The sequence below is a fragment of the Eptesicus fuscus genome, chromosome 9 (genome assembly GCF_027574615.1).
Source record: "Eptesicus fuscus isolate TK198812 chromosome 9, DD_ASM_mEF_20220401, whole genome shotgun sequence".
Taxonomy (NCBI): Eukaryota; Metazoa; Chordata; class Mammalia; order Chiroptera; family Vespertilionidae; genus Eptesicus; species Eptesicus fuscus.
The window spans coordinates 102,187,514-102,211,761 of record NC_072481.1 but is presented as its reverse complement, the minus strand read 5'-3'; the positions used below and the strand labels follow the sequence as shown (position 1 = coordinate 102,211,761).

The following is a 24,248-nucleotide window of genomic DNA, read 5'->3' as shown; positions in this document are numbered from 1 at the left end:
TAATGGCCGATGTTTATTAAACACTGACACGTTTACAAGTTTCTAATTCTTTATCTGAAACCTTTATGGCCAGCTACATTTAGGAATTCAGAATTTTTCAAATTTTTAAAGGAAATACAGCACATTACTTTATATTGAGTATCATAATCATATATATAATTATTTTTTGTAGTGAAACATATTAATTTTTGTACTAAGTGCAAAATTTTGGTATTATTTTGCTGCCAAAGGAGATGTAATAAAAAAAAAAGTTTTATTTACAGAGCTGTTTGAATTTTGTAATGTCTTCTATTATCTCCTTTAGTCATTTAAGACTAAATGACTAAAGGAGATAATAGAAGACATTACAAAACAGTCCTACTATTGTTGATTAAGTAAAAGAATACAGAGTGGTTAAAATAAGGTGATGTATTAAGAATACTTAAAAATAAAGATAAGAAAAAAATACTTAGAAAACTACAGACTGTGGAGCTATTGTAATTGAGATACTGTAGAAGTGAAATTTTGTTTTGGATGAAACTAGAGATTCTATAATTCAAGGTAAACAGAGAAATTAAAAGGTACAATTTCCTCTCCTCCCCCCAGGTGGACGGAAATAGTTCCACATTAAGCATGAGTACTCATTTTAAAATGCTTAAAAAGCTGGTAGAAGACGCAACATTTAGTGAAATCCTCATTCCTTTACAATCAGTCATGATACCTACTCTTCCATCAATTCTGGGAACCCATGCTAACCATGATCCATTTCCTGGTCATTGGGCTTATATTGCAAGTTTTGATGATACGGTAAACTTCAGTTTTATATACCTATAACTATGTTTCTTAAATTTAATTAAGTTAAAAATTTCAAATTAATTTTAAAAGTGTCTTTTCTCAGAGACTAAGTGAATTTTATTGGCAAAGAAAATGTGATTGGAAATACAGAAAAGTATTGATGAAATAAAATTAAGTGATAAAAATTTCATTTTCAGCCTAGTATTTTGATTTTTCACATTCTCACATTTGTTTTTAGTATGAGTATAATCTTTTTTTTTTCTTCACAATTTGATTTTTCCATACTCTTCTTTAGTCTTAAATATAGAGAACAGGAAAAATAAATACAATCTTTTGTTTCTATTTTATAAGAAAGTGAAATTCAGCTAGGAAGAGCCTGATTCTTTTTTTGAAGTATGATGTATGGCTGTTTTAAAGAAATGGTAATAGAGTATTTCTAAGTAAATACTTTTGAAAAAAATTTATTACAATGCTTCTGTCTTAAAACATTTGTTTACTTCAGAGCCAGTTATTAAATCACATAATGCAAGCATTCTTATTGCTTATAGTCATGGTTTGCTTTAACTCAATATTATTAGGTAGACATAGTAAGTAGATTTGAATTTGGAGGAGTTTCTTTTTAAAATAATCAAGTTACTTTCAATTGATAAACATTTGTTATGATTAAACACATTTAATAACAGTGTCTTAGCCTTTGAAGAAAGGTCCTAAAAAATATTGAAAAATTTTTTTTAACTTTGTGACTACTTTAAAGGCTGCCTAAATTACATTGCTGATAAAATAATCCTTTAATTTCATAATCATTAATAATTGGATAAAATGTGTCTCTACATATGGGCAACCATTCTCTTCATACATCATAGATAATTAAGATGAAAGAAATTGTTAAAAGAATAAATTTACCACATAATATAGATTTTTCTCCTTTTATTATGTTAGGTAACACAATATTTATAATACATATAGAAACTTACACAAAGAATTTTTACCTTGATTTATATATAAATTATCATTTTTAGGTGGAAATTCTTGCTTCTCTTCAGAAACCAAAGAAGATATCTTTAAAAGGAACAGATGGAAAGTTCTACATCATGATGTGTAAGCCAAAAGATGACCTGAGAAAGGATTGTAGACTAATGGAATTCAATTCCTTGATTAATAAGGTTTGGAGATAGTTTGCTTTTATTTTAGAATTACCATAATTACTGTTAATTTGATACAGGCTTTTCAGTATGCAGATAGATCAGTCTTAAAAACAGGAATAAAATATACTGCTTTTCATTTTAAATTAATTTTTAAATTGGGATAAAATATACATAAAATTTACCATCTTAACCATTTTTCCTCCCATTGATTTTTAGAGAGACTGAAAGGGAGGGAGGGAGAGTGAGAGATAAAGAGAAACATGTCGGGGATCAAACCTGTAACGCAGGTACATGCCCTTGAACAGGAACTGAACCCATGACCCTTTGTTGCGTGTGCTGGCGTTCTAACCACTGAGTACACCGGACAGTGCTCACTTAATTTTTTAAAAATAAGATGCTTTCATTATACTGAGAAAAATGAATGTTATATTAATAAGGGAAATATTTTCTACTTAATGTTTAAATGATCTATAATATACTTTTACATCAGATTTAGTTGCATTTTATGTTTCATTGCTACAAAGAAAATGTTAGGTTGTATTTTATCAATACACTGTTTAGAGGTGGATCGTTGGTATTTTTTGTTTGTTTATCTTATTGGTAAATACTTGATTTCTATTTCAGAAATGGTATGAGTAATTTCATTAAAGGGTCATTAAAATATATGGTCTTAGTTATTCTGAATTATTCTGTATCCAGATATTATAAATGCACAGAATCTGATTTTCTATTGTAAAAACAAACCATACTGTAGAAGGATGAAACCTATTCTTTTTTTATAAGCTTTTTTCCTATTCTCCACCCCCCTTCCCACATTTCACTAGTACTTCTTTTATTGGCAGAAAAAGTTATGGACCTTTAACATAGAAAATATATAGCAGCAAATGAGTTCATTAAAAACAAAAACAATTATGGTTTGTCCTTAGTTTAATCAAAAGTAAGTTAGAGACCTGACTGGTTTAGCTCAGTGGATAGAGCGTTGGCCTGTGGACTGAAGGGTCCCAGGTTCGATTCCTGTCAAGGGCATGTACCTTGGTTGCGGGCACATCCCCAGTAGGGACTGTGCAAGAGGCAGCTGAATCAATGTTTCTAACTCTCTATCCCTCTCCTTTCCTCTCTGTAAAAAATCAATAAAATATATTTTTTTAAAAAAAGTAAGTTACAAATGAATTCCATATTAAAAATCCATTTTAAAGGCAATAAGAAGGGAAGGAATATTTTTATTTTAAATGTTTGGTAAATTGATAACTTAATTTACTGACTATTAAACTGTTAGTATGTTCATCCGGAAGCTCCCTGAGTGTTTTTCTGGTTGAGATTATCAAGTGGCCTTGTTTTGCTTTATATATTTGTCTTTTTTTCCCCCCATTTATTTATTTTTACTTTTTTATTTATTTATTTATTTTTTTATTTTATTTTTTACCTCTTTCTTTTTTTTTTTAATTTCTTTATTGATTAAGGTATCACATATTTGTCTTCATCCCCCCATTCCCATCCCACCCCCCTCCCCACATATGCCCCCACCCCCCTGTTGTCCTTAACCGCCGGTTAGGCTCATATGCTTGCACACAAGTCCTTTGGTTGATCTCCCCTTTTACTCCCACCCTTCCCTACCCTCCCCCCAAGGCCTGACAGTCTGATCCATGCCTCCTTGTTTCTGGGTCTGTTCTTGTTCATCAGTCTATGTTGTTCATTATTTCCCCTAGATGAGTGAGATCATGTGTTATTAGAAATACACTTATAAGAACCGAAAATGAGACAAGCAATAATGGTTATGGTGACAGGCAAATGAATCAGTGTGTAGTGAGTTTCTTTCTGGGCCAACAGTTCTTTTTTTTTTTTTTTTTAATGTATTTTTATTGTTCAGATTACAATTGTTTCTCCTTTTTCCCCACATATCTCCCCACCACCCAGTTCCCACCCCCCCTCTGCCCTTACCTCCCCCCCGCTGTCCTTATCCATAGGTGTATGATTTTTGTCCAGTCTCTTCCCGTACTCCCCACACAGACACCCCTTTCCCCCTGAGAATTATCAATCCACTCCCATTCTATGCCTCTGATTCTATTAAGTTCACCAGTTTATTCTGTTCCTCAGATTTTTAATTCACTTGACTTTTAGATTCACTTGTTGATAGATATGTATTTGTTGTTCATAATTTTTATCTTTCTTCTTCTTTTTCCTCTTTTTAAAGAATACCTTTCAGCATTTCATATAATGCTGGTTTGGTGGTGATGAACTCCTTTAGCTTTTTCTTATCTGTGAAGCTCTTTATCTGCCCTTCAATTCTGAATGATAACTTTGCTGGGTAGAGTAGTCTTGGTTGTAGGTTCCTGCTATTCATCACTTTGAATATTTCTTGCCACTCCCATCTGGCCTGCATAGTTTCTGTTGAGAAATCAGCTGACAGTCATATGGGAGCTCCCTTGTAGGTAACTAACTGTTTTTCTCTTGCTGCTTGTAAGATTCTCTCTTTGTCTTTTGCTCTTGGCATTTTAATTATGATGTGTCTTGGTGTGGTCCTCTTTGGATTCCTTTTGTTTGGGGTTCTGTGAGCTTCCTGGACATGTAAGTCTATTTCTTTCATCAGGTGGGGGAAGTTTTCGTTCATTATTTCTTCAAATAGGTTTTCAGCATCTTGCTCTCTCTCTTCTTCTGGTACCCCCATAATTCTGATGTTGGTTCGCTTGAAGTTGTCCCAGAGGCTTCTTACACTATCTTCAACTTTCTGAATTCTCTTCTCTTCATGCTTCTCTGGAGGAGTGTCCTTGGCCTCTTTGTATTCCAAATCTTTGAGTTGATTCTTGCAATCCTCTAGTCTGCTTTTGGGTCTCTGTATAATATTTTTTATCTCAGTCAGTGTATGTTTAATTTCTAGTTGGTCCTTTTTCATATCCTCAAGGGTCTCATTGAATTTATCGGCCTTTTCCATGAAATTCTTGAAAAACCTTATAACCGTGGTTTTGAACTCTATGTCCAGTCGCTTGTTCTCCTCCATTTCTTTGGTTTGTGATCTGTTTCCTTGCCTTCTCATATTCTCTGCTTCCCTAAGTTGGTAGGGTAGTTTTGTGTACTAGGTGTCCTATTGGTTCAACGGGTCAGCCTCCCAGTTACTTGAGGTGGACACTCTTGGTGTACCCTTGTGTACTGTGTGTCCCCCAGCAGGAGCTACAGCAAGGGCTAGTTTTCTCCTCCTTTGCTTGGGCGGTTTTGGAGCAGTCTGACTGGAGCTGCAGTTAATTTGGTTAAGCTTCCACAGACCAGGCCATTTATATGCAAAAGCCGCTGTGTGGAGCCTGGGCGGGTTTGTAGAATGTGCGGGGTGTGGCCTCAGGGCTGGGCGTGGCCTCAGGGCATTACAAGGCTAGGGCGTGGCAAACGGCGATGGCTGCCGTCAGCTGTCTCTGCCTTTCCACTTTTCCAAGTCCCTGCGCCCTGCGCTCCAGCACAGTAAACAATGATTGCTGGGCGCACCTCTGCAAAAAAGTCACTCTCACTTTCCGACCCGATGGCCGAGAGTCCAGCTTCTCCCTGTAGGTGTCTGGGTCCCCCGAGTGTCCCCAGAAACTGGATTTCAGAGTGATAGGGAGCTTGTCTCCCTGCGGGTTGAAGAAAAGCCACGCACCCAGCCGCCCGCCGCCGGCCTGATTCGCGTGCCTCCGTACCTCAGCTTTTCAGCGATTGTGCTCCTTTCTCTTCTTAGTTGTAAATCTTCCACTCAGCCAGCTTTCCCGTGGTTCTGGGTGTTAGACGTTTTTGTCTTTTAGTTGTGTTTTTGAAATTGTTGTGTGAGGCAGCAGATTAGTTGTTTAACTATATCCCAACAGTTCTTTTGAGACCCAATTTCAATGTCAAACAGTTCCTTATGTGTACATGTCAGCACTGACATTTCAGTTCTGGATGGTGGACAAATGGTGGTAATGCAGGTCCGACTCTGTCTGGTTTGGTCCTGTGCAATCTGCTGTGATGAACAGCTGCTAACTGCTAGTATGGGAAGGCCACATCAGCGTCTTCCGTCTCTGGACTGCTTCTCTTCTGTCTTCATGGCTGGAGTAGTCCTGTCGATTCCTCTCTTGCTAGAATCCACATGGTCTCGGAGTTGTTTTCTGAAAATATACAAACATATTCTCGACCAAAAGTTAATAAAGGAATCTTTTCTATAAATTTGACTTGGGATCCTTTTTCAATTTTTGCCCAAATGATTTTCCTCTGGCTTGTTTTGACACCTTGTGTGTTTTTCATGGGTGTCTTGCTTTTAGCCTTACAATTAATTTTCTAAAGTATTAATTTTCTAGATGTAATTTACTTACAGGATTTTTTTCCTTACATGATATTCCTCTACTATCCCCTCCTTTTTTGATTTAAATGTTAGGAGGCTTTTGACAATTTTATAATGTAGTCTTGATGGCTTTTAAATTTAAATTTTTGCACTATAATATTACTGTTTTAGGTTCATTATATGGTACACAATTTTATCGTGAGATGAAGTACCAATAAAAATTTTAGTTGACACTTTAGGAACACCTTTCTGTCCAGTACAATTATTTTTTCTAGAATATTCACTTGTTTCAACTGGCCAATTTAAATTTGCCTGAAAACTTGACTACTATTTTACTGTCAAATTTATTACTCTAACAATAATCTTGTTTTACCCTGTAAATATTGGTGGAAGGGATTATTTGCCTTCTTGAGTAGGTCCTGAGCATTCCCGGTGGTAGGCTGGATTTAGATATCGTAAACCCACTTCCCCACAACATGGGTACAAGACAACTCAAACAATTCTTGTTGGAGTGAGAGGGCAGCAGCTGTCGGCCAAGTCTCTGTCGGTCACCTGGGTCCTGATCTGAGCCGGGCATGGGAAGCACGAAGCAGCCATGGGGGCAGGAGACCTCCCTCAGAAGGGGCTAGGATTCAGGCCCCTGCAATGTTGGGGGGGTGAGGGTCTGTGCCCCACCTCTGTTGATCCCCAAATTCTCTCCTGATGGCCCCTCTGCGACTGTGCCTGTCTATATTTTTGTTCATCATTTTATAATGTTCTTTACTATTCATAAATGAGTGAGATCATGTGGTATTTTTCTTTCATTGACTGGCTTATTTCACTTAGCATAATGTTCTCCAATTCCATCCAGGTTGCTGCAAATGATGAGAATTCCTTCTTTTTTATGGCAGCATAGTATTCCATTGTGTAGATGTACCACAGTTTTCTGATCCAGTCATCTGCTGATGGGCCCCTAGGCTGTTTCCAAATCTTAGCTATTGTAAATTGTGCTGCTATGAACATAGGGGTGCATATATCCTTTCTGAATGGTGTTTCTAGTTTCTTTGGATATATTCTCAGGAGTGGGATTACTGGGTCAAATGGGAGTTCCATCCATTTTCAATTTTTTGAGGAAACTCCATACTGTTCTCCACAGTGGCTGCACCAGTCTGCATTCCCACCAGCAGTGCACGAGGGTTCCTTTTCCTCCACATCCTCGCCAACACTTGTCGTTTGTTGATTTGTTGATGATAGCCATTCTGACAGGTGTGAGATGGTACCTCATTGTTGTTTTGATTTGCATCTCTCGGATAATAAGTGACTTTGAACATGTTTTCATGTGTCTCTTGGCCTTCCTTCTGTCTTCTTTTGAAAATATTCTGTGTAGGTCCGTTGCCCATTTTTTTATTGGATCTTATTAAGTTGCATAAGCTGCCTGTAGATGTTGGAGATTAAACCTTTATCAGTGATAGCATTTGCAAATATGTTCTCCCATGCAGTGGGCTTTCTTGTTGTTTTGTTGATGGTTTCTTTTGCTGTAAAAAAGCTTTTTATTTTGATGTAGTCCCATTTGTTTATTTTCTCTTTAGCTTCCATTGCCCTAGGGGCAGTATCGGTGAAGAAGTTCTTTTGGCATATGTCTGAGATTTTGTTGCCTGTGGATTCCTCTAGTATTTTTATGGTTTCCCATCTTATGTTTAAGTCCTGTATCCATTTTGAGTTTATTTTTGTGTATGGTGTAAGTTGGTGATCTAGTTTCATTTTTTTGCATGTATCTGTCCAATTTTCCCAATACCATTTATTGAAGAGACTGTCTTGACTCCATTGTATATTCATGCCTCCTTTGTCAAATATTAATTGAGCATAGTGGTTTGGGTCGATACCTGGATTCTCTATTCTGTTCCATTGATCAATATGTCTGTTCTTGTGCCAGTACCAGGCTGTTTTGAGAACAGTGGCTTTGTAATACAGCTTGAAATCTGGTATTGAGATCCCTCCTACTTTGTTCTTCTTTCTCAGGATTGCTGTGGCTATTCGGGGTCTTTTTTTTATTCCAGATGAATTTTTGGAGAGTTCTTTCTAGGTCTGTGAAGTATGCTGTTGGTATTTTGATGGGGAGTGCATTGAATCTGTAGATTGCTTTGGGTAGTATGGACATTTTAATGATGTTGTTTCTACCAATCCATGAACATGCTATGTTCTTCCATCTGTTTACGTCTTCCTCTATATCTTTTTTCAGTGTCCTGTAGTTTTCTGCGTATAGGTCTTTTACCTCCTTAGTTAAGTTTATTCCTAAGTATCTTAATTTTTTTGGTGCGATGGTAAATGGGATTGCTTTTTTAGTCTCTCTTTCTGTAAGTTCATTATTGGTGTATAGAAATGCCATAGATTTCTTGGCGTTAATTTTATATCCCACTACATTGCCGAATTCATTTATTAAGTCTATTAGTTTTTTTTTATGGAATCTTTTGGGTTTTTTATGTACAATATCATGTCATCTGCAAATAAGGACAGCTTCACTTCTTCTTTTCCAATTTGGATGCCTCTTATTTCTTCTTCTTGCCTAATTGCGATAGCTAATACTTCCAGTACTATGTCAAACGGGAGTGGTGAGAGTGTGCATCCCTGTCTTGTTCCTGTTCTTAGGGGAAATGGTTTTAGTTTTTGCCCATTGAGTATGATGTTTGCTGTAGGTTTGTCATATATAGCTTTTATTATGTTGAGGTATGCTCCTTCTATTCCCACCTTGTTGAGAGTTTTTATCAAGAAAGGGTGTTGGATTTTGTCAAATGCTTTTTCTGTATCTATTGATATGACTATGTGATTTTTATCTCTCAATTTGTTTATGTGATGTATTATGTTTATTGATTTGCGGATATTGTACCATCCTTGCATTCCCGGGATAAATCCTACTTGGTCATGATGTATGATCTTTCTGATGTATTGCTGGAGCCGATTTGCTAGGATTTTGGCATCTATGTTCATGAGGGATATTGGTCTGTAATTCTCTTTCATTGTGTTGTCTTTATCTGGTTTTGGTATTAGGGTGATGCTGGCTTCATAGAAGGAGCCTGGAAGTGTTCTTTCCTCTTGATATTTTTGGAATAGTCTGAGGAGGATAGGTTTTAGTTCTTCCTTGAAAGTTTGGTAAAACTCTCCTGTGAAGCCGTCTGGCCCCAGGCTTTTGTTTGCCGGAAGCTTTTTGATGACTGCTTCAATTTCTTCCATAGTTACTGGCCTGTTGAGCTGTTTCGATTCTTCCTGATTGAGTTTTGGAAGGTTATATTTTTCTAGGAATATATCGATTTCCTCCAGGTTGTCCAGTTTTTTGGAATAGAGTTGTTCGTAGTATTTTGTAACAATCCTTTGTATTTCGTCGGGGTCTGTTGTTATTTCACCTCTTTCATTTCTGATTTTGTTTATTTGGGTCCTCTCTCTTTGCTTCGTGGTGAGCCTGGCTAGAGGTCCATCAATCTTGTTTATCCTTTCAAAGAACCAGCTCTTGGTTTTGTTGGTCTTTTGTATTGTTTCTTTGGTCTCTATGTCATTTATCTCAGCTCTGATCTTTGTTATTTCCTTCCTTCTGCTTACACTGGGCTTTTCTTGTTGCTCTCTCTCTAACTCTTTGAGTTGTATGGTTAGGTAATTTATTACCATTGTTTCTTGTTTTTTGCAGTAGGCTTGTAGAGCTATGAACTTCCCTCTCAGGACTGCTTTCGCTGTGTCCCATAGATTTTGGATTGTTGTGTTTTCATTGTCATTTGTTGCCATGATGTTTTTTATTTCTTCCTTGATGTCTTTGGTAACCCAGTCATGGTTTATTAGCATGCTGTTTAGTCTCCATGTGTTTGATTTCCTTGGGTTGTTTTTATTGTAGTTGATTTCCAGTTTTATGCCACTGTGATCTGAGAAGATACTTGATATGATTTCTATCTTCTTGAATTTGAAGAGACTTTGCCTATGTCCTAACATATGGTCTATCTTTGAAAATGACCCATGTGCACTTGAGAAGAATGTACATTCTGTGGCTTTGGGGTGAAATGTTCTGAAGATGTTGATTAATTTCATCTGGTCTAGTGAGTCATTTAGGATTACTGTTTCTTTGCTGATTTTTTGTTTAGAGGATTTGTCCAATGGTGATAGTGGGGTATTGAAGTCTCCTACTATGATTGTATTGCTGTCAATCTCTCCTGTGATATCTTCCAGGAGTTTTTTAATGTATCTTGGTGCTCCTGTATTGGGTGCATATATGTTTACCAGAGTTATTCCTTCTTGTTGGATTTCTCCCTTTAGTATTATGAAATGGCCTTCATTATCCCTTGTTATGTCCTTCACTTTGAGATCTAATTTGTCAGATATAAGTATTGCTACCCCATCTTTTTTTTCATTTCCATTCGCCTGGAAAACCTTTTTCCAGCCCTTTACTCTCAGTCTGTATGCTTGCTTTTTTTTGAAGTGGGTTTCCTGTAGACTGCAGATATATGGGTTTTGTTTTCTTATCCAATCTGTTACCCTGTCTCTTTTGATTGGGGCATTTAATCCATTTACATTTAAAGTTATTATTGATAGGTACTTATTTGTCGCCATTTTTATTCTATACCCCTGTGTTCCTTCTTTGCTTCCTATTTCTTTCTTTTTCTTTTTTCTTTTTTTTTTTTTTTTTTTACAGCAGACCTGTTAGCATTTCTTTCATTGCTGGTTTGGTGGTGATAAACTCCCTTAGTCCTTTTTTGTCTGTGAAGCTCCTGATTTCACCTTCAATTTTGAATGATAGCCTTGCTGGGTACAGTATTCTTGGATTTAGACCCTTCCTTTGCATGACTTTGTATATTTCATTCCATTCCCTTCTGGCCTGATGAATTTCTGTTGAGAAATCAGTTGCTAGTCTGATGGGGGTTCCTTTGTATGTAACTGTCTGTCTCTCTCTGGCCGCTTTTAAGATTCATACTTTGTCGTTGGTGTTTGCCAACTTAATTATAATGTGCCTTGGTGTCGGTCTTTTGGGGTTCATTTTGCTTGGGACTCTGTGAGCTTCTTGGAGTTGTGTGGGTTTTTTCTTCCCTATATCAGGGAAGTTTTCTGTCATTATTTCTTCAAACAGGTTTTCTATTCCTTGCTCAGTTTCCTTTTCTTCTGGAACCCCTATTACGCGGATGTTGTTTTTTCCGTGTTGTCCCAAAGTTCCCTTAGGCTCTCCTCCTGCTTTTTAATTTATTTTTCTAGAAGCTGCTCTACTTGCGTATTTTTTTCCATCTTGTCTTCTAGCTCACTGATGCAGTCCTCTGCTTCGTCTAGTCTACTCTTGATGCTTTCTATTGAGTTCTTTACAGCAGCGATGTCATTTTTCATTTCTTCTTCATTTCCTCTTGGTTCGTACTCATATTGTCGAATTTGTCTTCTATCCTTTTCAGCCACCTTATGACCATTTCTCTGAATTCTTTCTCTGATAGGTTGTTTGCCTCTAATTCGTTTACTTCCTTTTCTGGTGATGCCTGCTTTTCTCTTCCTATGGGGGCTATTTCTTTGCCTCCCCTGGTCTCTCTTCTTCGGATGTCTGGTTATATAGATCTCTCTCTCTGGCGTTGATTTAAAGGTACAAAATACAACACAACCAGGCACAACAGACAAGGCACTGAACAGAATTATATTCACGATATTAATAACCTCCAATAAAGGTAACCACCAGAGAAAGACAAATTTGGGAATAGGAGTGGAAGAGGGAGAGTAAAAAGAAAGAACAACAACAAAAAAAAGAGTGTGAATCTGAACTTGGGAAAAGAGCAGAAAGAAAAAAAAAGAAAAGAAAGTAAGAGAGACAAGAACGATACTAAGAGAGATAAGGGCAACAAACTATATATATGGGGAGTAAACTCCACTAGAACAAGCACTATTCCCAGCAAATTCCAGCAACACGAGCCTGGAGATTAATACAAACTGCAACACCAACTAATATCAAGTGAGGCAAGGGAAAACAAAAGTAAAAAACAAACAAAAACAAAGCAAACAAAAGAACCAACCAAACAAACAAAAAGAATAATCAAAACAATCTCATAAAAAAGCATAAAAATTCAATCCAATCAACATTCAAGCAAACAACAACAAAAGGCCAGAGAGAAAAATAATTTTTTTTAAGGTAGCATAGAGAGAGGTTTGTATGGATTTGGAGCAGGGGGTTGAGAATTAGATATATAAGTAGGGTGAAATTTTAGCAGAGGGTAAACTGAAAAAGTAGGGAAAATCTAAAGCCAGAAAGGGTTAACATAAACAGGAGACCAAAAGGGGAAAGGTTAGGAGGAGAGTGATGGCATAATGTTAGCGTTGAGATAGGGTAAAACGATTGTAAGGGAAAGATGCAAATAGAATGTAGGACACTAATCCCAAAATAAAAGAAAGAGAAAATCAAATTACATTAAAAAAAAAAGTAAAATAATAGTAATAATAATGCTGATTGAAAATAAAAATGTAATAATTAAAAAGGTGAAAATCGAGTGAGGAAAAAGAAAAAAAAATAGTTTCTTAAGTAAAAGATGCAAAAAATGAAAATAAAAAAATGAGAATAAAAAATTTAAAAAAATTTTAAAAAGAATTTAAAATTTAAAAATAGGAAGACTAAAATGTGCAGTAGTGGCTGTCATTCACTTCCTCTATTATTCTGTTTGGTACGCCTGTTTCCCAGTCTGGGCGGTATTTCAGTTCAGCTTCGTTCCACGGCTCCTCAGTGTTGTAAGCCAATCCTGCTTTTTTTTTTTTTTTTTTTTTTTTTTTAAATATTTTTATTGAGGTATTATATGTGTACATATCTTACTATTACCCCCCACCCCACTCCCACACATGCCCTCCCCCCCCCAGAGTTTTACGTCCATTGTTTATGCTTATATGCATGCATACAAGTCCTTCGTTTGATTTCATAACTCCCCCACCTTTCCCAAACTTTCCCCCTGTACTTTGAAAGTCTGTTTGGTGCTTTACTGTCTCTGTATCTATCTTTTTGTTCACCACTTTATAATGTTCTTTACTATCCCTAAATGAGTGAGATCATGTGGTATTTTTCTTTCATTGACTGGCTTATTTCACTTAGCATAATGTTCTCCAATTCCATCCAGGTTGCTGCAAATGATGAGAATTCCTTCTTTTTTATGGCAGCATAGTATTCCATTGTGTAGATGTACCACAGTTTTCCGATCCAGTCATCTGCTGATGGGCACCTAGGCTGTTTCCAAATCTTAGCTATTGTAAATTGTGCTGCTATGAACATAGTGGTGCATATATCCTTTCTGATTGGTGTTTCTAGTTTCTTCGGATATATTCCCAGGAGTGGGATTACTGGATCAAATGGGAGTTCCATTTTCAGTTTTTTGAGGAAACTCCATACTGTTCTCCACAGTGGCTGCACCAGTCTGCATTCCCACCAGCAGTGCACGAGGGTTCCTTTTTCTCCGCATCCTCGCCAACACTTGTTGTTTGTTGATTTGTTGATGATAGCCATTCTGACAGGTGTGAGATGGTACCTCATTGTTGTTTTGATTTGCATCTCTCGGATAATAAGTGACTTTGAACATGTTTTCATGTGTCTCTTGGCCTTCCTTCTGTCTTCTTTTGAAAATATTCTGTTTAGGTCTGTTGCCCATTTTTTTATTGGATCATTTATCTTCCTCTTATTAAGTTGCATAAGCTGCCTGTAGATGTTGGAGATTAAACCTTTATCAGTGATAGCATTTGCAAATATGTTTTCCCATGCGGTGGGCTTTCTTGTTGTTTTGTTGATGGTTTCTTTTGCTGTAAAAAAGCTTTTTATTTTGATGTAGTCCCATTTGTTAATTTTCTCTTTAGCTTCCATTGCCCTAGGGGCAGTGTCAGTGAAGAAGTTCTTTTGGCATATGTCTGAGATTTTGTTGCCTGTGGAGTCCTCTAGTATTTTTATGGTTTCCCGTCTTATGTTTAAGTCCTGTATCCATTTTGAGTTTATTTTTGTGTATGGTGTAAGTTGGTGATCTAGTTTCATTTTTTTGCATGTATCTGTCCAGTTTACCCAACACCATTTATTGAAGAGACTGTCTTGACTCCATTGTATGTTCATGCCTCCTTTGTCAAATATTAATTGAGCATAGTGGTTTGGGTCGATATCTGGGTTCTCTATTCTGTTCCATTGATCAATATGTCTGTTCTTGTGCCAGTACCAGGCTGTTTTGAGAACAGTGGCTTTGTAATACAGCTTGAAATCTGGTATTGAGATCCCACCTACTTTATTCTTCTTTCTGAGGATTGCTGAGGCTAGTCGGGGTCTTTTTTTATTCCAGATGAATTTTTGGAGAGTTCTTTCTAGGTCTGTGAAATATGCTGTTGGTATTTTGATGGGGAGTGCATTGAATCTGTAGATTGCTTTGGGTAGTATGGACATTTTAATGATGTTGATTCTACCAATCCAGGAACATGGTATGTTCTTCCATCTGTTTACGTCTTCCTCTATCTCTTTTTTCAGTGTCCTGTAGTTTTCTGCGTATAGGTCTTTTACCTCCTTAGTTAAGTTTATTCCTAGGTATCTTAATTTTTTTGGTGCGATGGTAAATGGGATTGCTTTTTTAGTCTCTCTTTCTGTAAGTTCATTATTGGTGTATAGAAAAGCCATAGATTTCCTGGCGTTAATTTTATATCCCGCTACATTGCCGAATTCATTTATTAAGTCTATTAGTTTTTTGATGGAATCTTTTGGGTTTTTTATGTACAGTATCATGTCATCTGCAAATAAGGACAGCTTCACTTCTTCTTTTCCAATTTGGATGCCTCTTATTTCTTCTTCTTGCCTAATTGCGATAGCTAATACTTCCAGTACTATGTCAAACAGGAGTGGTGAGAGTGGGCATCCCTGTCTTGTTCCTGTTCTTAGGGGAAATGGTTTTAGTTTTTGCCCATTGAGTATGATGTTTGCTGTGGGTTTATCATAAATAGCTTTTATTATGTTGAGGTACGAGCCTTCTATTCCCACCTTGTTGAGAGTTTTTATCAAGAAAGGGTGTTGGATTTTGTCAAATGCTTTTTCTGCATCTATTGATATGACTATGTGATTTTTATCTCTCAATTTGTTTATGTGATGTATCACGTTTATTGATTTGCGGATATTGTACCATCCTTGCATTCCTGGAATAAATCCTACTTGGTCATGGTGTATGATCTTTCTGATGTATTGCTGGAGCCGATTTGCTAGAATTTTGTTGAGGATTTTGGCATCAATGTTCATGAGGGATATTGGCCTGTAATTCTCTTTCATTGAGTTGTCTTTATCTGGTTTTGGTATTAGGGTGATGCTGGCTTCATAGAAGGAGCCTGGAAGTGTTCCTTCCTCTTGAATTTTTTGGAATAGTCTGAGGAGGATAGGTTTTAGTTCTTCCTTGAAAGTTTGATAAAACTCTCCTGTGAAGCCATCTGGCCCCGGGCTTTTGTTTGCCGGAAGCTTTTTGATGACTGCTTCAATTTCTTCCGTAGTTACTGGCATGTTGAGCTGTTTAGAATCTTCCTGATTAAGTTTTGGAAGGTTGTATTTTTCTAGGAATATGTCGATTTCCTCTAGGTTGTCCAGTTTGTTGGAATAGAGTTGTTCGTAGTATTTTGTAACAATCCTTTGTATTTCGTCGGGATCTGTTGTTATTTCACCTCTTTCATTTCTGATTTTGTTTATTTGGGTCCTCTCTCTTTGCTTCTTGGTGAGCCTGGCTAGAGGTCCATCAATCTTGTTTATCCTTTCAAAGAACCAGCTCTTGGTTTTGTTGATCTTTTGTATTGTTTCTTTGGTCTCTATGTCGTTTATCTCCGCTCTGATCTTTATTATTTCTTTCCTTCTGCTTACACTAGGCTTATCTTGTTGCTCTCTCTCTAACTCTTTGAGTTGTTGGGTTAGGTAATTTATTACCATTGTTTCTTGTTTTTTGAAGTAGGCTTGTAGAGCTATGAACTTCCCTCTCAGGACTGCTTTCATTGTGTCCCATAGATTTTGGATTGTTGTGTTTTCATTGTCGTTTGTTGCCATGATGTTTTTTATTTCTTCCTTGATGTCTTTGGTAACCCAGTCATGGTTTAATAACATGCTGTTTAGTCTCCAAGTATTTGATTTCTTTGGGTTGTTTTTATTGTAGTTGATTTCCAGTTTTATGCCACTGTGATCTGAGAAGATACTTGATATGATTTCTATCTTCTTGAATTTGTAGAGACTTTGCCTATGTCCTAACATATGGTCTATCTTTGAAAATGACCCATGTGCACTTGAGAAGAATGTATATTCTGTGGCTTTGGGGTGAAATGTTCTGAAGATGTCGATTAATTCCATCTGTTCTAGTGAGTCATTTAGGTTTGATGTTTCTTTGCTGATTTTTTGTTTAGAGGATTTGTCCAGTGGTGATAGTGGGGTATTGAAGTCTCCTACTATGATTGTATTACTGTCAATCTCTCCTTTGATATCTTCCAGGAGTTTTTTAATGTATCTTGGTGCTCCTGTATTGGGTGCATATATGTTTACCAGAGTTATTTCTTCTTGTTGGATTTCTCCCTTTAGTATTATGAAGTGGCCTTCATTATCTCTTGTTATATCCTTCACTTTGAGATCTAATTTGTCAGATATAAGTATTGCAACCCCAGCTTTTTTTTCATTTCCATTTGCCTGGAAAACCTTTTTCCATCCCTTTACTCTCAGTCTGTATGCATCCTTTTTTTTGAGGTGGGTTTCCTGTAGACAGCAGATATCTGGGTTTTGTTTTCTTATCCAGTCTGTTACCCTGTGTCTTTTGATTGGGGCATTCAATCCATTTACATTTAAAGTTATTATTGATAGGTACTTATTTGACGCCATTTTTATTCTATACCCCTGTGTACCTTCTTTGCTTCCTATTTCTTTCTTTTTTTTTTTTTTTTTTTTACAGCAGACCCTTTAGCATTTCTTTCATTGCTGGTTTGGTGGTGATAAACTCCCTTAGTCCTTTTTTGTCTGTGAAGCTCCTGATTTCACCTTCAATTTTGATTGATAGCCTTGCTGGGTACAGTATTCTTGGATTTAGACCCTTCCTTTGCATGACTTGGTATATTTCATTCCATTCCCTTCTGGCCTGATGAGTTTCTGTTGAGAAATCAGTTGCTAGTCTGATGGGGGTTCCTTTGTATGTAACTGTCTGTCTCTCTCTGGCCGCTTGTAAGATTCTTACTTTGTCGTTGGTGTTTGCCAACTTAACTATAATGTGCCTTGGCGTCGGTCTTTTGGGGTTCATTTTGCTTGGAACTCTGTGAGCTTCTTGGATTTGTGTGGGTTTTTTCTTCCCTATATCAGGGAAGTTTTCTGTTATTATTTCTTCAAACAGGTTTTCTATTCCTTGCTCAGTTTCCTTTCCTTCTGGCACCCCTATTATCCTGATGTTGTTTTGTTTTGTATTGTCCCGAAGTTCCCTTACGCTCTCCTCAATCTTTCTAATTTTTGTTTCTAGAAGCTGTTGTAATTGGGTATTTTTTTCCATCTTGTCTTCTAGCTCACTTATGCGGTCCTCTGCTTCATCTAGTCTACTCTTGATGCTTTCTATTGAGTTCTTTACAGCAGCGATGTCATTTTTCATTTCTTCTTGGTTCTTCTTCATTTCTTCTTGGTTCTTACTCATATTGTCGAATTTGTCTTCCATCCTTTTCAGCCACCCTATGACCATTTCTCTGAATTCTTTCTCTGATAGGTTGTTTGCCTCTAAATCGTTTACTTCCTTTTCTGGTGATGCCTGTTTCTCTTTCCTGTGGGGGCTGTTTCTTTGTCTCCCCATGGTCTCTCTTCTCCGGATGTCTGGTTATATAGATTTCTCTCTCTGGCGTTGATTTAAAGGTATAAAATACAACACAACCAGGCACAACAGACAAGGCACTGAACAGAATTGTATTCACGATATTAATAACCTCCAATAAAGGTAACCACCAGAGAAAGACAAATTAGGGAATAGGAGTGGAAGAGGGAGAGTAAAAAGAAAGAACAACAACGAAAAAAAACAAAACAAAACAAAACAAAAAAAACAACGAGTGTGAATCTGAACTTGGGAAAAGAGCAGAAAGAAAGAAAAGAAAAAGAAATAACAGAAAAGAAAAATAAAAGAAAAAAAAGTAAGAGAGACAAGAATGATACTAAGAGAGAAAAGGGGAATAAACTATATATATGGGGAGTAAATTCCACTAGAACAACCACTGTTCCCAGCAAATTCCAGCAACACGAGCCTGGAGATTAATACAAACTGCAACAGCAGATAATATCAAGTGAGGCAAGGGAAAACAAAAGTAAAAAACAAACAAAAACAAAGCAAACAAAAGAACCAACCAAACCAACAAAAAGAATAATCAAAACTATCTCATAAAGAATCATAAAAATTCGATCTAATCAACATTCAAGCAAACAACAACAAAAGGCCCGAGAGAAAAATAATTTTTTTAAGGTAGCGTAGAGAGAGGTTTGTATGGATTTGGAGCAGGGGGTTGGGAATTAGATATATAAGTAGGGTGAAGTTTTAGCAGGGAGTAAACTGAAAAAGTAGGGAAAATCTAAAGCCAGAAAGGGTTAAGATAAACTGGGGATCAAAATGGGAAAGATTAGGAGGAGAGTGATGGCATAATGTTAGCTTTGAGATAGGGTAAAGCGATTGTAAGGGAAAGATGCAAATCGAATGTAGGACACTAATCCAAAAAAAAAAGAAAGAGAAAATCAAATGACATTAAAAAAAAAAAAAAAAAAAAAAAAAAAGTAAAATAATAGTAATAATAGTGTTGATTGAAAATAAAAATGTAATAATTAAAAAGGTGAAAATCGAGTGAGGAAAAAGAAAAAAAAATTAGTTTCTTAAGTAAAAGATGCAAAAAATGAAAATAAAAAAATATGAGAATAAAAAATTTTAAAAATTGAAAAAAGAATTGAAAATTAAAAAATAGGAAGACTAAAATGTGCAGTAGCGGCTGTCATTCACTTCCTCTATTATTCTGTTTGGTACGCCTTTTTCCCAGTCTGGGCGGTATTTCAGTTCAGCTTCATTCCAGGGCTCCTCAGTGTTGGAAGCCAGTCCTGCTTTTTAAGCCAGCCGTGTCTTAATTTCTCGTATTTATTTTTAATTACACCAGAGACAATTAGCGTTTCAGCCCCTGGGTGGCAGTGTTTCTGAATTGACTTCCGGGCCTCTCTAGCTCTTTTTTCTTTTTTTTTTTTTTTTTCCCCCTCTATGGCACTCACTACCGGTTTGTGGAGGTATGCGCCTCAGAGCTGCCTCTCTGATGGTCACACGCAGCTCTGGCCCCAGGTTCCGAAAAAACACCTTCCCCCTGCAGTCTTTCAGGGTTTCCACCTGGGTTTTTCTATGTGTTGGGCTTAGCAATCAGAGTCGGAAAGAGCCCAGGTGTGCGGACCGTGGGTCTGTGCCCCAGACTAAGGAGCCTGCACTCCTTTGAAAATTCTTAGTCTGACCCTCCTCGTCAGATTAAAATGAGTTGCTTTCAAGAGGTCACTTCTGTTAGCAGCTCAGAAGACCCCCCTCCTCATTCACGGATCAGGGCAGTTCCAACTGCCGCCGATTTTTCTAGGCACAGACCTCCCGGCTCCTGCCGGTCCTGCGGCTGCCGCGCTTCCCTCACCCAGCGCTTCCCTCACCCACCGCGGGGATTAGAAACCGCCCCTCATTTCAGGCGAAATCTGACCTTTCCGTGGTGCAGTGAAGAGTTTCTTTGAGTCCGACTGTTTGCGCTGATAGGGGACCGGTGGTCTGGTGCTCCCCGCAGCTCAGTGTTTGCAGTTGTCGCGGAAAGTCAGGTTTCCATTAAAATCCTCCTTTCCTTGCAAGATGGCGAGGCGCCCGGCGAGCCCGCAGCTCCAGGAGGGGACCCAGCCCCTGTGGGTGCTGCGCGGTCAGAGGAACACTGCCCAGCACTCCCCCGCCTTCTCCTGGAGTTTAGCTGTCCCTTGGCTTGCCCACATACACTCCCTCTGCGAGCCTCTGCTGCTCCGACTCTCCGCCCCAGGAACAGACTCCAAACCCGACTCTATTCCGTCGCCATTTTTTCCGAGCCCCAATCCTGCTTTTTAAGCCAGCCGTGTCTTAATTTCTCCTATTTATTTTTGATTACACCAGAGACAATTAACGTTTCAGCCCCTGGGTGGCAGTGTTTCTGAATTGACTTCCGGGCCTCTCTAGCTTTTTTTTTTTTTTTTTCCCCCCTCTATGGCACTCACTACCGGTTTGTGGAGGTGTGCGCCTCAGAGCTGCCTCTCCGATGGTCACACCCAGCTCTGCTCCCCAGGTTCCGAAAAAACAACTTCCCTCTGCAGTCTTTCAGGGTTTTTCCACCTGGGTTTTTCTATGTATTAGGCTTAGTAATCAGAGTCGGAAAGAGCCCAAGTGTGCGGACAGTGGGTCTGTGCGCCAGACTAAGGATCCTGCACTTCTTTGAAAATTCGTAGTCTGACCCTTTTCGTCAGATTAAAATGAGTTGCTTTTAAGAGGTCACTTCTGTTAGCAGCTCAGAGGACCCCCTTCCACATTCACGGATCACGGCAGTTCCAACTACCGCCGATTTTTCTTTTTTTTTTTTAATTTCTTTATTGATTAAGGTGTCACATATTTGTCCTCATCCCCCCATTCCCATCCCACACCCCTCCCCACGGATGCCCCAACCCCCTGTTGAACTTAACCATTGGTTAGGCTCATATGCATGCACACAAGTCCTTTGGTTGATCTCTCCCCCCTACCCTCACCCTCCCCTACCCTCCCTCTGAGGCCCGACAGTCCGATCGATGCCTCCTTGTTCCTGGTTCTGTTCTTGTTCATCAGTCTATGTTGTTCATCATTTCCCCTAGATGAGCGAGATCATGTGTCACTAGAGATATACTTATAAGAACTGAATGTGAGACGAGCAATACTAGTTATGCTGACAGGCAAATGAATCAGTCTGTAGTGAGTTTCTTTCTGGACCAACAGTTCTTTTGAGACCCAATTTCAATGTCCACCAGTTCCTTATGTGTACATGTCGGCACTGAACCCTCAGCTCTGGATGGTGGACAAATGGTGGTAATGCAGGTCCGACTCCTTTTGGTTTGGTCTTTGCTGGACCCAGGGACACGGCTTCACCCGGATCCAGGGGCACACGGCCTCACCCGGACCCGGGATCCAGCTTCACCTGGACCCAGGGGCGCGTGTCCTCACCCGGACCCAGGTGCGCGCGGCCTCACCTGGACCCAGGACCCAGCCTCACCCAGATCCAGGGACACATGGCCTCACCCGGACCCAGGGGCGCGTGGCCTCTCCCAGACCCAGGTGCGCGAGGCCTCACCCGGACCTAGGTGCGCGCGGCATCACCCGGACCCGGGACCCAGCCTCACCCGGATCCAGGGGCACATGGCCTCACCCGGACCCGGGATCCAGCTTCACCCAGACCCAGGGGCGCGTGGCCTCACCCGGACCCCGGGGCTCGTGGCCTCTCCCAGACCCAGGGTCGCGTCGTCTCACCTGGGTCCAGGGGCGCACGGCCCCACCCGGACCCAGGATCCAGCCTCACCGGGACCTAGGGGCGCATAGCCTCACCCTTACCCAGGGGGGCGGCCCCACCCGGGCCCTGGACCCAGCCTCACCTGGACCCAGGAGCGTACGGCCTTACCTGGATCCAGGGACATGTGGCCTCATCCGGACCCGGAACCCAGCTTCACCCTGACCCAGTTCCCAGCCTCACCCGGACCCAGGGGCGCGTGGCCTCACCAGGACCCGGGTCCCAGCGGGGTTTCGTCGTCTTGATCCCAATTCCTGTTGGTCAGTTCCCTCTCAGCAATTCCTTCGGCCATTTTCTCAGAGCTCCAGGGCAGCTGCTGCAGAACTCGTTGGGCGGCGGGCTCGGCGAAGCTCCGGTGTACCTGGTGCACGGCGGCGGGCTGGTACGGTGTTGCTGCGTCGGACCTTGAGTCTGCAGCGGTGGCTGGTCGCCGAGCGTGCGCACCTGTCCGCTTCCGGGGCGTTGAGATTCTTGAAGGACTCGGAGGTCAGCAAGCGCGGAGTCTCCCACCCCATGTCTCCCAGGGGCTCGTCTGTCCGTGCTCGGCAGCGAGTGGAGCTGTCCCCTCAGCCGGAGACCGCCAGGGGAACTGCACCGAGCACATTCCAGGCCGCCATTGTGTCGCCTGAGCCGTAGTTCTTAAAGTGTGCTCTTTGGGTCACCGGCATCAGCATCATCCCGCGTACCCCTCTCTTTTATTCTAGTTGTAGAGCATCTGCTCAGCCAGCCCTCCGGTGGTTCTGGATGGTGTCTGCTCTGCTCTCCTATCGTAGTCTCAAAGTTGTTGTGGTAGGCAACAATCAGGCTTTCGCCCTATGCCTCCATCTTGGTCCTCCTTTGTATAGTTAAGTCTTGATGGTTGTTGGTGTCACTGGGAGGAATTGTCCTCCAGGCCAATTGGCCGTGAGGACCCTCTGTGTCTATAAAGGAAGAGTTGCTGTGCAGGAGACACGTTTATGGGCCGGGTCTTGGTGCAGCAAGGCTTTGGCGCTCACTGAGTCTTCCTCTTGAATGTGTCCCTTATGCACGTGGTTGAAATCTGGTGTCATCTCACACAGACCACTAGATGCCCTCGTTTCTGTGTCTCCAATGGAGTGTAGGTCAGCTACTGCCTGCAGCCACTCAGCAGGGATTACAGCAAAAACTGCAGTTTCCTCCTCCTGTCTGAGCGGCCCTGGAGCAGTCCGACTAGAACCGCAGTTTATCTGGTCAAGCTGCCACAGGGCAGGCCACCCACATGCAAAAGCTGCTGCTTGGAGCCCAGGTGGGCCTGCAAGACTTGCGGGGCGGGTCTGCAAGACGTGCGGGGCGGGTCCCAGGGCAGGGCGGGTCTCTGGGGGGGGCGGGGTCTCAGGGCGCCACCAGGCCATGGCGTGGCGAACTGCAATGGCTGCAAGTCTGCTTTTTCTACTTTCCACGTTTCTAAGCCCCCTCGTTCCACACTCCAGTGCAGCAAACACTGATTGCTGGGCGCACCTCCGAAAGGAAGTTACTCCCACTCTCTGACACTAAGGCCGAGAGTGCAGCCTCTGCCCGCAGGCGTCTGGGTCTCCCCTGAGTCCCCAGAAGCTGGATTTCAGGATGATGGGGAGCTAATCTCCCCTAGGGTTGGAAAAAAAGCTGCACGCCCCTTCCCCCGCCACCAGCCCGACCCATGCGCCTCCGCACCTCATCCCCTCCGAGTTCGCTCTTTCCTCTTCCCTCTTAGCTGTAAATCCACCATTCAGCCAGCTCTCCTGTGGATCTGGGTGGCAGACGCTCTGTCCTCCAGTTGTATTTTTGAAATTGCTGTGCGCGGCGCAGTTCATTTGTTTAACTTTGCCGCCTTCTTGGTTCTCCTCTGTCAAAATGGCTAAAGGACTTGAATGTAAGATGGGAAATCCTAAGAATCCTCCAAGTCGGTGTCGGCGGCCTCCGGGGCCCCGAGGATCTCACTGGGCAGCTCGGCCAGGTCGGTGGCGCGGATGGGCCCCTCCTGCAGAAAGATGGTCTCTTCCTTCACCGAGAGCCACTGCGCCGAGTCCACGGCCGCCGCCACAGCAGCTACCGCGGCGCCCACGAGTTCATGGCCCCGGCTGAGGTGCTGACTGAGAGGAGCAGCCGCCCTGCCTGGGGAGATGCGAGCAGGAGTCGCCGCGCTCACCAGTCCATCTTTTAGTTGTATTTCCGAAACTGCCATGGGAGGCAACAGATCAGCCTTTCACCTCCGCCGCCATCTTGGCTCCTCCTCCTACCACCGATTTTTCTAGGCACAGACCTCCCGGTTCCTGCCGGTCCTGCGGCTCGCGCGCTTCCCTCACCCAGCGCTTCCCTCACCCACCGCGGGGATTAGAAACCACACCTTATTTCAGGCAAAATCTGACCTTTCCGTGGTGCAGTGAAGAGTTCCTTTGAATCCGAATGTTTGCGCCGATAGGGGACCAGTGTTCTGGTGCTCGCAGCTGTTCAGTGTTTTATTTTTATTTTTTTAAATAAACCTTTATTGTTCTCATTATTACAATTGTTCCTCTTCCCCCTCCCCCTAATAGCTTCCCTTCACCTGGTTC

At 40.8% G+C, this 24,248-nt stretch overlaps 1 protein-coding gene across 1 annotated transcript in view; it reads left to right on the top strand.

Moving 5' to 3' along the window:
• ATR (ATR serine/threonine kinase) overlaps window positions 1-24,248 on the top strand; it is a 165,966-nt gene that overhangs the window by 125,557 nt on the left and 16,161 nt on the right. Inside the window, exons 40-41 of the mRNA XM_008158576.2 lie at window positions 586-786; window positions 1,794-1,937. Of these exons, the coding sequence (XP_008156798.2) occupies window positions 586-786; window positions 1,794-1,937 (345 nt within the window). The remainder of the gene's footprint in view (window positions 1-585; window positions 787-1,793; window positions 1,938-24,248) is intronic.